At 38.7% G+C, this 18774-nt stretch overlaps 1 protein-coding gene across 4 annotated transcripts in view; it reads left to right on the forward strand.

Moving 5' to 3' along the window:
- Positions 1-18774, forward strand: part of SLC12A1 (solute carrier family 12 member 1) — a 100333-nt gene that overhangs the window by 57853 nt on the left and 23706 nt on the right. For all 4 annotated transcript variants that reach the window (XM_064365638.1, XM_064365639.1, XM_064365640.1 and 1 more), the window contains 3 exons: positions 2917-3057; positions 6251-6357; positions 11205-11287. In XM_064365638.1, coding sequence (XP_064221708.1) covers positions 2917-3057; positions 6251-6357; positions 11205-11287 — 331 coding nt within the window. The remainder of the gene's footprint in view (positions 1-2916; positions 3058-6250; positions 6358-11204; positions 11288-18774) is intronic.

An 18774-nucleotide genomic window follows, 5' to 3' on the forward strand; every position in this document is an offset into this window, starting at 1 on the left:
TAGAAATGCTTTACCCCTCCCTCAATTAATATCAAAGCTATAATATATACAAGATTTTTAGAGCTTCTTTGTTTGAATCTTGAATTAATTTATGTACTCATATTTTGGATATCAACTGAAGCTAATCTCTATATTATCATATGGGGTAGTAAAATTCATTTTTGTAACTATGACATATTTGAATGTTGAATAATTGTATTCCAGTGCGTCTTTTCTCTTTGTTAGTTTGCTTTATTCTTACTACATTTGTATTGCAGCCTTCCTTGCCTCGCATTAATAAGTGTGCTACAATGATGTTATAATCGTTTTTAGCAAAGAGAGATTCTGCATGAAACGTTTTTATGACTTCTCAATATGGCAAGTTTAGGCATTAAAGTAAATCTCTCTGTCACAATTAATGTTTAATCTGGATTTTTATAATACTAACAGACATACGTTAGACTGTATTTATTTAAATAAATGCCATTCTCCCCAGGGGTTCACAGTCACTGTAGTACAACTCACTACACTGATGGTTCAAAGCCTTTTCTGTTTGTTATTCTTCTAACTTCCTTGAATAAAATATTCTTTCTTTTTTCAGCAGTTGATGAAGTTTAGAATGCCCAATGAAGGACTAGTGATTCAAAATGCATTGACAATCTGGAAACCTTAGCTAAATTGATCCATAAGGGCATAGCCTTCCTTAGACAAGGTCATCTAGTTTAGTAACTACTCTCTCGATCTCTCTACCTTTTCTATCTTCAGGGAGATTTCTTGTTTTTAATTTTCCTTTAATGTGAAGCCAGCCAAACTGTTTTGAAAAGTTGGCAGGTTCTAAGAAATATGCTGGAAAAAGTAAGAATATGAAGAATCTGATTCAATTTAAACAGAATATTAAAATGGAAAGGACCCCAGAGATTGAGTGTTGTGTAATAGAAATATATGATGTGTCACATATGTAACTTGACATTGTCTAGTGGCCAATTAAAAAGAAAAAAAGAGGCCAGGCACGGTGGCTCACGTCTGTAATGCCAGCCCTTTGGGAGGTCAAGGTGGGCAGATCATGAGGTCAAGAGATTGAGACCATCCTGCCCAAGATAGTGAAACCTCGTCTCTACTAAGTATACAAAAATTAGCTAGGTATGGTGGTGGGCACCTGTAATCTCAGCTACTCAGGAGGCTAAGGCAGGAGAATCGCTTGAACTCAGGAGGCAGAGGTTGCAATGAGCTGAGATCGTGCTACTGCACTTCAGCCTGATGACAAAGCAAGACTCCATCTCAAAAAAAAAGGAAAAAAGAAATAGGTAAAGTTATTTTTAATAATATTGTATTTAACCCATTGTGTCCAAAATCTTATAATTTCAATATGGAATCAATATAGAAACATTAAATACTAATGAGATATTTCACAGTCTTTTTTGTACTGAGACTTTGAAATCCATTGTGTAATTTATGCTTCCAGCATATCTCAGTGTGAACCAGCCACATTTCAAATGCTCAATGGCAGCATGGACGTACAGGCTATCATATTAGGCAGTGATGATCTAGGCGATTGAGTTTTATAAGTGTAAAACATACATCAAGACAGGACAAATGACAGACCCAGAGTGTCAGCCAGTCAGTGCCAGATCTCAACCCAACATTCTGACTCTCAGTTCAGTGTTCTTGCAACTGTGTTAGAGAACAAGCACAGTGGTAAAATTAGCTGGGGCTTCGATGACATTGTACTAGGTACTTTATTACTACTTAAAGCAACCTTGCAGGAGCAAGAGTTTATCCTCATTTTCAGAACAAGATATCAAAGCTCAGAGATAATCAATTACCTCCTCAAGCTTAGATCTGAGACCAGTTTTGTCTGACCGTAAAGCCTGGGCTTTTTTTTTTTCCACGCATCCCAATGTCCTCTCTCCATTCTGAGACCCTTTAAGACCGTGACTCCAAGTATGGTCTAAGGAGCAACAGCATCTGTTCCCTCCAGGAGTTTATTAGAAATGCAATATCTTGAGTCCTACAAGGCTGCATTTTATCAACATCCAAAGTGATTCATGTAAAATCTGAGACATCTCAACAAAATCCAAATCTCTCTATAAATTAAAAGAATTTCCTGGGAAAACGGATTCATACCCTATCAGACATATGGCAGATAATCAGAAATACCTTATGGATTGAATTACAACATAAGAAGAAAAGAGTTAGCTTGGACATTTAAGGAAGGAGAAATAAGAATAGAATTTTTCATTAAAAATGAGTTTCCAGAACTAAATCTTGAAATTATAAAATGTTTTATCAACGGTCACAACACCTGCCTTCTTCCCTCTTAATCTCTTCCACTCTTCTTAGGTCATGTGTTTGTAAACTTTTGTTCCCACCAAATTTATTGAATGACAAGGAAACGTTAATGTATTTGAGTGGAAGTGTGGCAACATTACCAGGGATATGTGGTATCAGGGTATTTTTGCCACACAAGAAAGTCACGCATCGGCCAAATAAAATTGTCACGATGTGCAGTTCATGGCAGTCCATTCTTGAAATTAGGCTCCAGCTGAGATTTCTTTGGTGGTCCTAAAAGTAGCTCTCGCTAATGAGTCAAAGGTTGATTATTTATCCTGAGCCTCTTCAGTCACATTTTCAGTATTTTCCTCATGTGCCATGATGCCCTCAGTTCTTCCTTTCATTCAGTGGCAGGCAGTTAATTAAGCAGATGTTAATAAGTCTAGATGTTTTGGGTAGAAAATGAGTAGAAAATGAATGATGTGAATAGCACAGGTCCTCTCCAAAAGGCTGAATCTGCAGAACCCTGTCCAGTGAGGTGTTTTTCCCTCTTTCCCATTTCTTAACTCAATGGGGCATTGCTGGCTATTTTGGTCCTTTAGAAAACAACAGCAATGTGATGTATAATAGCAGGGCTTCTAACCAATATTTCATTGTGTCGCACAGGGACCGCGCAAGCTGTGTGTTAAGGAGATGAACAGTGGCATGGGGAAAAAACAGGCCTGGCTTATAAAGAACAAAATCAAGGCTTTTTATGCTGCAGTGGCGGCAGACTGTTTCAGGGATGGTGTCCGAAGTCTCCTTCAGGTAAGGCTGCATTGAGGGATTGAGCACAGAGGCAAAAGACAATTAGTGCTCCGTGTTAATGAGGCTCCTAAAGTGAACGGCTGTAGTAAGGCAGCCCAGCATCAGAGATCAGTGCAGATGGTTAAGGAATTATTTTGAATTCCTGGGTACAGGCAAAACTAGAACAAAAGCAGAGAAGTTCTATTACAATAAACCGTGAATGATACACTGGAAATGGAAAATGAGGTTGCCTTTGGCCACCAGCATACATTCTGCCGCCGTACTTATTGAAATGCAAATTTGTTCCGATGGTTGACGACATTCAGGATCCTATTGAAACTTCAAACTATTTTTATATCTCATACTGCATGTAGCAATGCTCAAGTCAGGCATTCTTTTCCTTTTCTCTTTTGCAAATGGTGTTAGGGCAGCTGCTAGACCAACTAAATTAATGCATGGTAATCTGGGCATAAAATCTCCCTATCATTCTGAATTATTTCCAGAATGTTGAATAAAATGTAATAATCTCTATAGCTCAACCTTAAATCCCACAGTTCTCCCATCTTTTCTCCTTTATTTTTCTTCCTTCCTTCCTTTATCTCTTCTATAGTAAGTACATAAAATCTTTTCGTAGTTCTGATCTTCATAATTTAGAATGACAGAGAATCCTTAAAATAATCCAAGAGATTCTCAGAAATCGTAGAGCTTGGCTTGCTAAGCATTTTGGCTTTAATATGGTTGAAAAACCTTAATTATATGTATAGGAAATGGTGCATTTGGCTTTCAGAGTTACCGTATCTCAGAGTGTCAGAAGTCAGGACTGCATCCAGGTAATTCAGATGCACATGCAGGCGGGAAAAAAAATATTGGTTAAGCTTAATTGGTAATATTTTGAAGCTTAAGAGTATTTGATGCATTCCTGTGTCTAATTTCCCTTAAGAATACTTGTGAAGTAGCTGCACATGCAGAGAAACCATTTCTGCAAAACCTATTACCCACAATGAGCCGCTTTTCATTTGTTATTAATTTGCTAAACGATGGAAACAGGTATTATTGCAAGATGCTGATTTTTCTTTCAGTACCAAGGTAGTTTGTTTTTTTGTTGTTGTTGTGGTTTTTGTTTTTTGAGATGGAGTCTCAATCTGTCACCAGGCTGGAGTGCAGTGGCACAATCTTGGCTCATTGCAATCTCCGCCTCCCGGGTTCAAGCAATTCTCCTGCCTCAGCCTCCCCAGTAGCTGGGACTACAGGCCTGGGCCACCATGCCCAGCTAATTTTTGTATTTTTAGTAGAGATGGGGTTTCACCTTCTTGGCCAGGATGGTCTTGATCTCTTGATCTCGTGATCCACCCACCTCGGCCTCTCAAAGTGCTGGGATTACAGGCGTGAGCCACCACGCGCAGCCCCAAGTTAGTTTTCAATAGCTCTTTGGTTAAATATGTTGGGACTGTTAGTCATTTATTATAAAATTATGATAGAAGTTTTGTAAAATAAAATTTTCAACTAGGAATGGGAATACAGACATAAAATAAGAGCAGAGAAAGAAAAGACACAGGTGTGAAAGAGAATTCTTAGGTTAATCCAGAAGAAATGGTAGAGAAAATTCCAACATGCATATGTTCACATGAATTTCCTTACATAAAAAGTGAAGTACAGAGGAGCCATGGCAAAAGGACAAGATGAAGTGATATGAAAGGAAGCACTGCAGTTACATCATCTTGAGTAAAACCATCTTTGCATCTAAGAAGTTATGGTACAAATTACCAAATGGTCAGAGTGTAGCCGTGGAAAAGACTACATCCATCTGTACTGCCACACATCTGCCAGGGGCCAAGTGAGGACTCTAGGAAGGTGCTGGGCCAAGAACAATACACCAGATGTATTGGAGGCAAAGTTTATTTCAGGATCCCTCCTTCATTGCCTATCTCCTTCCACCTGCTACTGTTCCCTCTAAAATGTCCAGCTCTGGCACTTCTTTCACTCTTCCCATGACCCAGAACTACCTTCCATTACTCCCACTGCTCTTCCCCATCTTATCTTTTCTTTTTTTTTGGCGGGGGGGATGGAGTCTCGCTCTGCAGCCCAGGCTGGAGTGCAATGGTGTGATCTCAGCTCACTGCAAACTCCACCTCCCAGGTTCAAGCGATTCTCCTGCTTCAGCTTCCGGACCAGCTGGGATCACAGGCACACAGTACCATGCCCAGCTAATTTTTTGTATTTTTAGTAGAGATGGGGTTTCACCATGTTAACCAGGCTTGTCTCAAACTCGTGAGTTCAAGTGATCCACCCACCTTGGCCTCGCAAAGTGCTGAGATTACAGGTGTGAGCCACTGCGCCCAGCTGCTCTCCCATTTTAACCTGCCAACGTCTCACCAACTTCCAAGACTCAGTTGAAATACTGCCTTTCCCATGAAGCTGGCCATGAATCCTCACCTAAAATTCAAGTTTTCTTCCTTTGTTCTTCTATATGAGTTTCTATTACATTTGCATATATATTATAATTATTTGTGTAAATATTGTCTTCTTCACCATGTTTGGTTCCATAAGGCCAAAGAATGTGCTTCACCACTCTCCCACCAAACCTAACAGAGTACTATGCAAGTCATTGGTGCTTAGTAATATCGCTGAATTAAATTTGATTAACTGGAAGCTGTAAGCTGTCATCTAATGAAGGGAGACAACACTTCTGATATGGAAGATGGCTATTAATGATACTGTCATATAAGAGAATTAGGTTTTAGAAACATAATTCAGTCACTCTTCAATAAATAACATAAGTAGAGATTTCAATGATCCTTGTACATAAGAATTTTCCAAACATGGATTTTATTGCTAATGACATTAAGGGTATAACAGGTGGGAATGAGCTTTGAACCACTAAGTTACAACATGCATACCAACAGTTAAGCTGACCTGCACTTGGTTTAAATTATTGAACCATTTTAATGAGTGTGTCAAAAGAAATGCAAATGACTGCTAATTTAGAAAAGCTACATTTCTGTCATCTAAAATCCATTTATAGCTGAGATGATTTAGAATTAATCTTTCTATTTTATGCTTGGGTACGGGCATGAAGGACATGCACTAAAATGTAATCTAATCTTCAGAATCTTCAGAACATTACTTCAGAGCTCCTTTAGACATTATTTTTCATTTGTGCTGGTAGTTTTCCAGTGTGGGAAGGGTTGCCCATGTTTTTATGTCCTCTGTTTAGGCCTCAGGCTTAGGAAGAATGAAACCAAACACTCTGGTGATTGGATATAAGAAAAACTGGAGGAAAGCTCCCTTGACAGAGATTGAGAACTACGTGGGAATCATACAGTAAGTGATGGCTTTCAAGACGTACTCTTGTTTATAAAGCACTAACCGGGGCAGTACATAACTTGTACTGCACATAACACTGTTGTGTCAGATTAAATTGCCTGAGAAGAGCACATTCTCCTGGTACTCTGACTTCTTTTCCAAGGTGAAAAAAACACCACCAATAATACAGCTTGAGGGAATCAGAGTGTCAGAGGAGGCAGGGTGGGAGAAATACCAGTGTCAGAGAAAAAGGTAAATGTTTAGAGTTACAACCTTAAAATCTATTTACAAGATTAAAAGCAAAGCACAGCTAAGCAAGGAGAAATTTTTCTTTCGGAACACCTGGAATCGTGGGTTGGCTGGTGTCTCTGCAGTTCAGTCCTTGTCTTCTTCTGAGCCTCTGATAATTCGTTCACTATCCAGAGCCCTGTGTCTCCGTCTGCTGAGAGGCTCCCATGTGCCAAGTGCTTCTGCTATCAGGTAGAGTAGGATTGGCTTGTGCATAGAATGTGAGTTTCAGATGGTACATAACATCTAACAGCTAAATATTTGAGGAGGCTTAGGATATAGGTAATAATGATAGATCTTAAAGAGCTAGCAGGCAGCAGGCTAATGTCTTAAACATGAATTATCTCATTTAATCCACATAAGAAGATTTTGAAGGAAGTACTATTATTTTTTTCCACTCTTCAAGTGGAGACATAGATGTTAAAAATTAAGTAGTGTGCATTTAGTGACAGAGCTAGAATTCCAACCCAGGACTATCCCAATTCAAAGTTGAAACTCATGACTATAATGCTGTGCTTTCTGTATATATTATGTACTCCAAAACAAGCATTATATGTTATATACTCCAAAGTATTATATATTACATACTCCAAGTATATAATATATATTTGGAGTATATATATAATATGTATTCCAAAACTCTGTGTGTGTGTGTATACACATATATATACATACACACATGTATATATATGTATATACTTGGAGTATATAATGTGTAATACTTGGAATAGATATGTATATACACATATATATTAATATATACATATATACACATATATACATGTATATATATACAAACACATATATACATGTATATATGTAATACTTGGAGTAATGTATATCTGTATATACATTGCCAGTATATATGTATATACATTTGTACTCCAAGTATTACCTGGCTTGGCTCCTTCCTTTGGATAAGAGAAAATAAATTCTACACATACAGAGAGAAACATTGCAGAAAGTTGAGACTTTTGGCCTGGTGTGGTGGCTCATGCCTGTAATCCCAGCATTTTGGGAGGCCAAGGCAGGTGGATCACCTGAGGTCAAGAGTTCAAGACCAGCCTGACAAAACCCCATCTCTACTAAAAATACAAAAATTAGCTGGGCATAGTGGTGAGCACCTGTAATCCCAGCTACTTGGGAGGCTGAGGCAGGAGAGTCACTTGAACCTGGGAGGTGAAGGTTGCAGTGAGCAGAAACCATGCCACTGCACTCCAGCCTGGAGGACAAGAGTGAAACTCCATCTCAAAAAAAAAAAAAAGAAAAGCAAAGAAAGTGGAGCATTTCTTCTAGGCTTGAAAATACTTAATCAGACTCCAGAGGGGCAATGTTAGCTATGCCCAAAAGCCATCTTTTGTGTCAACATCTCTGGAAAGAAGGTTTCCTGTGTCTGGGATCTGGCTGTGGTTTGATTTCAGATCACAGGGTATGTGACATGCCCTGAGAGATACAGCTGCACTTAAAAGTCCATCCTAGCCACGTAAAACAAGTATTTGCTTAGCCTTTCTTATAGCAGGCTATTTCCTCTACCCCTTGTTATTATAAGCATAACATTTACCATTATATTGAGCAGATTTATGCAACATACTAACAAAAGCATTCTTAGTTTTATTGAAAGGAAGCATAAGAAAATAACTTTCATCTTCTGAAAGTACAGGAATTACTGAACAAACAAAAATTCACCAACAGTCTTTCTAATGTCAGGAATGTATATATTAACTGCATTGTGCTTCTCAAAGCATATACAGCTTGGGTACCACGTGCTGTCATCTGGCTCCTGCTGGTGTTGTAAGTTCAGTAAGACTAAACCAGGTGATCAAGATCAGAATTTTACCAGGCTCAGCAAACAGTGTTTTGATATATTTAGAATCATAGTTGCTGATGAGACATTCTTGGAAATTAACCAGATCTGTCCTCTGTTAATCCAGATTCTTCAGTAAAATTTCTCTTCATCTTGGGGAACAAAAGGGATGGAGGGGAGGAAAAAAAACAAACGGGAAGAAATGTGTAAATTTACAATGAAATAGTCCATAATTTGATACAGAATTACCTGGGACTGTCTTCCAACCTCCCTACCATCCCAAACATTCTAGAAATGCAAAGGGAGCAAAATAATGAAACCCAGTAATACTGAACCAAGAAGGCCTTTGGCTTTTACAACAAATTAATAATTGATCTCCTTGGTAATAAAGTTCAGTGTTAGGGTGGCCCAGATTTGTACTAGTATAAAACCTAGCTGTATTGGTAAAGTTAAATGACTTTAGTAGCACAGCACTGGGGCTAATAATGACAATCATGTATACATATTACATTTCCCTTTCTAATTTTTGTGTCTTTATGACTTAAAGCACAGTCGTATTGTTAACACAGGGGTATTATTATAAGATTACAGTATTTTACCATTTTTCTTTGAATAAAAGATTTTAAATTTCTGTAATATTCTTAAGTATGGTTAATTTTCTTTTAAGATGGAGTCTCACTCTGTTGCCCAGACTGGAGTGCAGTGGCATAATCTTGGCTCACTGCAACCTCCACTTCCCAGGTTCAAGCGACTGCCCTGCCTCAACCTCCCAAGTAGCTGGGACTACAGGTGCACACCACCACACCCAGATAATTCTTATATTTTTTTAGTAGACATAGGGTTTTGCCATGTTGGCCAGGTTAGCCTTGAACTCCTGACCTCAGGTGATCCACCTGCCTTGGACTCCCAGAGTGTTGGGATTACAGGCGTGAGCCACCTCACCCAGCCATGTGTGGTTTAATTTTAATTAGAATCTGTATGTATTAGTTTTCAATGGCTGCCATAACAAATTACCTCAAATTTAATGGCTTAAAATAATACTTTAGGCCAGGCGCAGTGGTTCACGCCTGTAATCCCAACACTTTGGGAGGCCGAGATGGGCAGATGATCACTTGAGGTCACAAGTTTGAGACAAACCTGGTCAACATGATGAAACCCTACCTTTACTGAAAATACAAAAAATAACCAGGCGTGGTGATGCACGCCTGTAATTCCAACCACTTGAACCTGGGAGGCAGAGGTTGCAGTGAGCCAAGATCACACCACTGCACTCCAGCCTTGGTGACAGTGCCAGACTCTGTCTTTAAAAAACAAACAAACAGTACTTAATTATCTTACAGTTCTGTAGGTTAGAAGTCTGGCATGTGTGAGCCAGGCTGTATTCCCTTCTGGAAGCTCTAGGATACATTTCTGACTTTGCCTTTTCCAGCTTCCTGAAGCTTCCCTCATGTGGGTATGGCTCAGGAATGCCTTCCTCAATCTTCAAAGCCAGCAATGGCTGGTCAAGTTCCTCTCACATCACATTACTGTGACCTCCTCTTACACCTCGTCATTTCACTTTTAAGTACCCTTGTGATTATTCTTGTCCCATCCAGGTAATCTAGGATAATCTCCCCATCCCAGAGTTCTTAACGTAATCATATGTGCCAAGTCCTTTTTTCCATGTAAGGAAATACATTCACAGCTTCCAGGAATTAGGACACTTTGAGAGTAGATTATTCTGCCTCACACAGAATCCAAATTTTTTTTGGTGGAGCATATTGTCTACTTTTTATAATCGAAAACAATCAGAAACAAGATTTGTTTATGGGGAATTTACTTTGTGACAGCTTGTGCCAGAATGGACCTATTCTGTTAAGTAAAGATTATGGTTTGGATTTTGAGTGGATATTCATAGTACACCAAGCTTACGTATACCAAATGAAAATTCAGGTTTACTGTGGTCATTGGAAACTGTTTGCATATGGTGGAACAGTTGTTTCTGGGGTAGGATGACCTAATGATAAGGACTCATAAGTTTTAGATCCATAGAAGTATAAACAAAGGACCCCCCAATGAAAAACTTTTAAATGGTTCAAACTATTAATTGGCTTGCTTCCATTTTTAGGACCAGAGAAAATATTTATCTCTTCAAGTTTTATCTCTTCAAACAGAGATAAAAGAAAGACAGACTTTATTTCTCTCCTAGGTAATTTAATTCGTTTGGGTTGAATATAGAGAAAACACAAGAGCCAGTATATAGGGTTGCCGTGAAACAGCATTGCTTCAAATGGCGAGTTTACAGTCAATTTTGAAAATTCTTTAGTAGAACTGGAGACATTTCTAACCATGAACTTGAAATCAGAAATGTGATAGGAGTCCTTCTGGGAGGCAGCCAGGTTGGGGGTGGTGGCTAATCATTTCAAAGACTCTTTGCTGCCTGTAAACTCTCTGGTCTAAATATACCAGTGATTGTTTTGCTCACTATATAAAAGATTTGATTATTTTTAAAAGATGTGACAAGCTCCTAATCAAAATTCTGATTTAGAGTATTATTTGAACAAATTGGCTAGAGTGAATGATTTAGTTACCTCTACCCAAAATATACTTTAAAATGTCATAAGGGAAGAACAAACCAAAAAAATGCATCAGCTCTTGGCTATATTCTAAAGTGGATTTTAATAGTTCCATTGTATGAAAATCCTAGAAGCAAGTGATCCTAGACTAATACTAGTCTAACGCTTGAGGATAAAGGAGCCATTTAAAAGACTAACTGCTTTGCTTCCTCTTTCAGTGATGCATTTGATTTTGAAATTGGCGTGGTTATTGTCAGAATCAGCCAAGGATTTGACATCTCTCAGGTTCTTCAGGTGCAAGGTATGTACTTTCTTTATTCAACCAACAAATATTTATTGAGAACCTACTCTGTGCCTGAAATCGTTCTAGGATAGAGCGGGGCACAATATAGGCAAAACTCCTTGACAGCGGAGCTTACATTCTAATGCTAACTCATAGTGCAACCCCCAATATTTTCTCCAATGTAGCCTTTGCCCTGCTAACCAGAAATGCAGAGGAATTCAAGGTAGTCATCAATTATTTTTCTTATCACAAAACCACAAAGCCAGCATCAGGGAAAATAAACACCTTCAGTAAAATAACCTGCCAAATTAATTTCTGCAAGATGTTTCGGAAAATGAAGATTAATTCTTTCCTCAGAAAAACACGCATTTTGCTTTTGATAGTCTATGAACTGGTTTGTAGCTAACATGGAAATGAGCCTGAGTGTATCGTGCTGTGAATCACTAATTTAAGTCAGAGGCAGAAACGCTAATTCAGATTAGCGACTCTTTGTTTTTTTTCCTTGTAGAGAATTTGGTATACTTGCTTAGTCTTAGAATTTAAACATACGCTCTTGTGTATAAAATAAAGAATGTATTTATATACTTACTGAAAAATTAGCACAAATCATGAATCCATGACTTACCTCTTCTGCTGAACTTCACAACAGTCTACTTACAACACAACAGTAAGAAAAAATGATTTTTTTTTTTCTGGTGCCTGTCATGTATCAGGCATAGTGTAGGTACAAGCGGTGCTGGGTAGACTAAGATTAATAAATTCTGTCTGTACCCTCAAGAGGCACACAACCTAGTAAGGGAAGTAGATAGATTATTAGCGTTATCATAGGTATGAATAAGGAATTATGGGAAAGAAAGAAGAGGCAGCTAACTCCAAAAAGGCTTTCTGAAGAAAATTACCTTTGATTTGAGATTTACTGGATGAGTAGGCGTTAACCACACAAAGTTAAGGGAGAGAAAAGTAAGGAAGACAGTTTGGAGAATGCACTCCTGACAAAGAGGAAAGCGTTTGCAAAGGTGAAGACTTGGGAATAGAGAGGAAAGGAATACATAGACAAGCAAAAGCAGATTCATGTTGCTCAAGTGAAAAGTAGGAAGCCGACGATAGTAAAACGTGAGGTTGCCACTCCAAGGAGGATCCAGACTGTAAAAGCCTCATTTGCCATATTAAAAAGATGGATCACATTCTGCAGATAATGAGGAGCCATTAGAGAGATTCAAGCGAGGGAATAATGTGGTCAAACTTGGGTTTTAGATCTCATGCTCTTTGTATGGGGCATGGACTCAGGACTAGAATGGAAATAGACAGATCAAAGAGTTCTACAATAATCAAACAAGAGAAGGTGGCAGCTTAAACTAGGGCAGCCTCAGTAGGGATGGAGAGAAAAAAGAGCAGAATTGAAAAGTATTTCGCAGGCTTGAGGAGCAGTGTTTGGGAGTTGATTGGATATGTGGGATATGGGAGAAGGAGGAGTAAAGAAAAACTCCTTGGCTGACTGGATGAGCCAATGGAAATGGGAAATGCAAGAGGAAGTATAGGTTTAATGAGGAGATGCTGGGGTCAGTTTCAAACAATCTTCTGTGGGAAACCCTATCGGAAATGTCTAATAGGCAGTTAGCCCTCATCGTAAAGGAGAAATCCAAGCTGGAAATACAGATTTAGGAGATGTTATGGGCTGAACTGTGTCTCCCCCACCAAATTCATATGTTGAAATCCTTTCCCCTAGTACTTCAGAATGTGACTGTATTTGGAGGCAGGGTCTTTAAAGAGGTCATTAAGGTTAAATGACGTTCTTTGGGTGGGCCCTACTCCCGTATCACTGGATGTCCTTATAAGAAGAGGAGATTAGCATACAGACTGAGGGGTGATCGTGTGAAGACATGATGAGAAGGCAGCTATCTTCAAGCCAAGAAGAGAGGCCTCAGAATGAAATCAATCCAGCTGATGCCTTGATCTTGGACTTTTGGCCTCCAGAATTGTGAGGAAATAAATGCATATTGTTTAAGATGTCCTGTATTAAACAGCCTGGGCAGACTAATACAGGAGACATCATGGTTAATGTGGATTGAAACCATCACCCTGGGAAATACAACTCAAAGAGTGTGTGTAGCCAAGGACCCCAAAGTGTAGGGAAAAGGCCCTGAAGAAGAGGAGGAGAGGTCAGAAAGGTGAAGAAATTGGAAGTCTGAGGTCAGGGAAACCATGGGAGAACAGGGCTCAAAATGGGGAGAATCAGCAACATTGCCAAATGCAGCAGAAATGTTCAGTGAGATCATAAATCAAAGGGAATTGGCATGACACAGATAATCTTAGAGCAATTTCTATAAGGCAGAGTTATTAGAATCGAGATTGCCATGGTTTGAGAAGAGACTGTGAGATGAACAAGCAGAGAATATGGATGCAGCCAACCCTTCTGAGAAGTATGGATGGTAACGAGAGGAGTGAGATTCAGCAGGCTTTCTGTGGGGGACTTATAGACCTTTGAATGGGAGATCAAATCATGTTTCCAGACAGAGGAAATGCCATGAGAGTGTGCAAAAAAAATGAAGAGGTAGGTGAAGAAAGGGGTGACCCATGGAGTAAGATCCAGGAGGAACAGAAAACCAAGGGAAAGCCATGGATGAAAGAGTCGGCCTGAAACAGAAGAACACTTCATCTAAAATTGGAGCAAAGGAGGGGAGGATTGATGATGGGATATGTGGATTTGTGAGAGTAGAGTAGTCAGCTGAAGAAGACGATGCACGATAGTCTCAATTCTTCCTTTTAAGCTGGAGCAATGGTTTAATTCTTAAAGCGAGAGACATGGTTTAACTGAGAATGAGAAGAAACTAGTAAGCATTTTTAAAAGTCATGATGGAGAATGAAAGAGATCAGCAGAAACTGATCAGCGTGCAACAGTGAAAACCCAGCTGTGGTCGTCCAGTTTTCCCTGGCAGCATGAAGTCTCCAAGGCACAGGAGCAGCATCAGGGCATTTCTGGGTAGGTTCAGCAGACAGAAAAAAAGGATTTTTAAGGGCTATTGCCTGATCAATTCATATTCTATTTGCTGGTTCATGATTGTCTCCATCAAAACAGGAAAGAATATGAGTGGATTAGGTGAATTTTCTGATGCAGCCATTCCGGTATGTTGTAGGAGAAGAGAAGGACGAAGAAAAAAACTAGAGATCAAGTGTTTCTATAAGATGGAGAGCTACGATCTGATTATGTATACTCTATGATAATGAAGAGCATATAAAAATAAAACTGCGAGGAGAGTGCATCCCATGCAAAATTGTAGCATAAGAGGTTATCTCTTGGTGCCTTTAGCCTTCCTTTTTATGCCCCTTTTCTTCTTTATGGACATTCTAAATCTCCAGATCAGAAATACTAACTCCCACTCAGTGAGTGTTCACTATTAATGTATATCCACTCCTAATAGAACTTAATACATTAGTAGCAACAATTGTTAAAATATTTGAGCACCTCTTCTGTGCCATCTATTATGCTTCACGTTTATATATAACATTTATCATCCCAGCTACCCTAGGAGGAGAGTATTATCATTGTCCCCATTTTACAGCTGGTAAAATGGAGACTTACCCAAGATTTACAAGGCTAGTCATTAGTAGAGCTGGGATTCAAACTTATATCTGTTTGAAGCCCCTATTTTATCTGTTAAAAAGAAGAGCTAGAGAAGATGATGACATATAACAAGAGGCAATGGTGAACTCTGAGCTCTGGGAATGAGGCAAAGCTATGTGTTCCTTAAGACACCCAACAAGGGGACTGCCTGTCTATGGTAAGAGGCCAGCGCCCTAGTTGAGGGCAATTACAAGAACTGAATATTAAGAGAACTGTTCTGTTGCGAACTTCCTAGGTTTTACTTTATTTTTTTTTTCCTGGCTTTTGTGCTATAATGTTTTCCATCCACAAATGAAAATGCAAAATATAACTTGTATTTACATTACACATTTGCTTTGTGTGTTATGCTGATCTCTTCAAGTCGAAAGATGTGATGTAGCTGAAAAGCATTGCTCCCACCCCTCATTGTCCCATCTGCCAAGATGCATCCTCAATTTACCTCTAGAAAGCAGTACAGCAACCAAGTTATACAGTATTTCTCAAAGAATCCTGGCAGCGAACTGCATCCCCTTTTAATTTCCCAAGGGTTGTATCCTATTTAAATAAACTTTGATGTTTGAAGTATTTCTGCTTCTTAGTCAAGAAAGGGAAAATACAGTTGGATGCTAATAAAATAATTACAAGTACCAACTATCTAGGGTAAACAAAGAAAAACAATGTTACACAAGTACAGGAAGAACATGCAGAAAAACAACATAATGATAGAAATTAACTTTCAGCCACATTTCCATGCATTGTTTTGAGGTTTATGTAATTTATGACACAAACCTCTTATTAGGTTTTGAATTGGAAGAAATAAACTTGCATTTCATTATATTATGCTGTATTTCATGGCCTAATAAGGGCCTGATAAATCTTAAGTATTGCATTATACTATGTTAATGATTATCATCATAGCTTTTCCAACACAGGCACCACAGTATCATCACAGATTATAATTTAAAGGAAATAATAGCAATTCAGAGTGCCCATATACTCTAGTTAATAAAGTAGTGAATAGAAATCAGCTTTATAGATAATTTACCAGCGAATGACAATTATTTTTATATTGTATATATTTTTATATTTATATTGTATCACAGGCTTATGTGAGGAGAATAACTTTTAATATAAATAAGATCGGTGCTCATAACATTGTAACTTGTATACTGCAGCAACTCATCCAATACTGATGACGGATAGTTTCTCTTAATAAATTAATTTATTGCCTGACAATGCAAAAAAAAAAAAAAACCATGATATTACATATTGCTCACTTCCCAGCAAGTTTTCCGACTGCAACAAAGAATCCAAATTGTACTGGTAAGAAATAAAGTGACGAAACGTGATTTGCAATATATTGTGGTCAGGTGTTCCATGTAAGTACAGCACGGTCTGTGACCATCTCAGAGTACGGGGATACTGCTGTGTCTGATCGAGTGGCTTAGCAGAATAAAGACAGATGGCGGTGTAGTAAATAATTACTTGATTAGAAGGCAACCACTGCAGGATTGCTTCCTGCCTTCAGTTCAACTAGACTTCACCTGGGGTACAGCACATTGATTCATATGAGCATTTACAGCTTTGAGTTGATTGACCAAGGAAAGAATTATAACTTAATAATTAATAAAGAAAAAAGGATGCCATAAAATGGGAGGGGATTCCATTTCCCCACTGGGTTTCCCTGCTCTCCCTTCTGCTGTCAGATAATTAACGACTCTACCCTTAAGATTCAAAGCAGATTGTAATTTGTAGACCTCTGCCTATTTCTAAAAGACATCTTTAAAAAAAAAAGACTGGGGACATAGCATTTGAAGCAATCTTGACAAGTAAATTGAATTTTAAAATATAGTCACTACAACTGGGTACCATATAATCAATTTATAAAACACTTGAAAATACAGTAACTACTATTCAAAGCAGTTTTGGCATTTACATGAAGGTATGGCTCAAGAGTCATTCTTAGTTATTACTATGAAGGCATACAAAATTGATTAGAAACCTACCCTCAACTGGGAGAACCTAAAGGTCTAAGTTTTTTCTTCCACCATTAGAACTGCAGGTTGAGGTTATAAACATCTTGAAAAGAGAGAAGGGCAGGCATGCTCTCTATCTCTATCTCTATCCCTATCTCTGTCTCTATCTCTATCTCTCTCTCTCTGTAGCAGTGTGTCCTTATAAATTATGACATACTACAGAATCATCCAGTGCATTCAAATTCCAAGTAGTTACTGTTACAGGATTTCCAGGTGGTGGCCTTTTCCAAGGAGAAGTTCCCTCTCCTTCCCCACTTGCCTCTCATGCTTCCATCTCCCAGGCTCTTATCTTACTGGTCCCCTTTCTGTCCCCTGTCTGCCCCTCTTTGTTTATATAACTTTGTATACAGTATTAACTGCACTTCTTTCAAACATTGTCTTTTATACTTACCCCACACACACACTTCTCACACCCCCATTCTTCACAACTCTGCACTTGTTTTTCTTCTTTTATAAAAACAGTACTTTCAAAAATACTGAACTGAATTAAACAGTATTGACCTGTTCTTTATTTCAACACACAATTCTAAAGTGCTTATGGTGCAAATATGGTTCCAAGTACTAGCAGGGAGGGGTGGCACAATGAAGAACGTCAGAGGGATAATGTGAGGTCCAAGCATAGGGTTTGGAATAGACAGATCTGGGTTTGGATCCCAACTTTGACACCTTTTGTCTCTGTGACATTGGTCAAGTTACTCATCCTCTCTGTGTTTCACTTTTTGCATTTTCCAATGGAAATAATTATAGTACCTATGTCACAGATCTATTGTTTTGGATTAAAGAATTTGATGACTGCAAGGCATTTGGCATTGTGCTTGCCACACAGTATACTCTCAATAAATGTTAGTGATGAAATAGGGCGTAAGTTCTGCCCTCTAGAAGTCTGCAGTCCATTGTGGATAAGATAGGCATCCGAGTCACACAGTTATAGTTAGTGGAATAAAGGTTTAAGCAAGGTATTATGGAAATGTAGAGGAGATTGATTCTGATTGAGAAATTAGGGGATGGTTTCTAGAAAATATGCAGACTGGGTATTCCTTCAGCAGGCAGATATTGTGAGCAAGGCATATCGCTGAAGAAGGGAGAAGAGGGACAAACACTAGAATTGGGAGCAGAAGACTTGGGTCACTAGCTGTGCTACCTTGGACAAATCACTTGAACTTTCTGAGCCCAAGTTTCCTTTTTGGTAAAATGGGGAGAATGATACCAGCTCTGCCTACATCCTGGTATTGGTATCAAATGAGATACTATGTGGAAAGGGCTTTGTAATTTCTGAACATTAAAAATGTAGTCGTGATGGTGGTGATGATAGAATAAATAATTTTTATTGTCAGGCTAGTGAAAATCAGCTTACACCCATTCATTCATACTGTCTTGGCTTGCTCCCTTTGTGGCTAATGGTATGCCTTTGCAAGTCATCTGGCCAGTATTTCTGGGGTTGACAAAATGCTTTGACAAAGTCTACTCTTAATTTCCCTGCATGCAAACAGAGGCAAGCAGTACACTAGATAGATCCTTCAGAAGAACAGATAATCAAAGCATCACTTCTGTTTAGCATTGAAATGCAAAAAGGAAGGAGTGCACAGAAGGAGGCCTTAGATCACCTACCAAGTGAATAATTAAGAATTAACTCGAATAAGAACTTGTGAAAATCACCATGCAAATTGGGATCACACCGTGGTATGGATCTGAAAATCCAAGATGTCAAAGCAAGCTGATTTTAGCCTTTAGAATAGATACTCTCTGTCATCCTCTGTCTCTATCATCTGTGAGGAAACAGCTACATCTCAAGCGTTCGAGCAAAATTTGATTTTGTCTCTCAGGCCTGCGATTTTGCAGCTTTTGCTCTGTTCTGGATGGGCTGTGCA

Source organism: Aotus nancymaae, unplaced genomic scaffold (assembly GCF_030222135.1).
Source record: "Aotus nancymaae isolate 86718 unplaced genomic scaffold, 86718_ANA_hifiasm-v0.15.2.pri h1tg000062l, whole genome shotgun sequence".
Lineage (NCBI taxonomy): Eukaryota > Metazoa > Chordata > Mammalia > Primates > Aotidae > Aotus > Aotus nancymaae.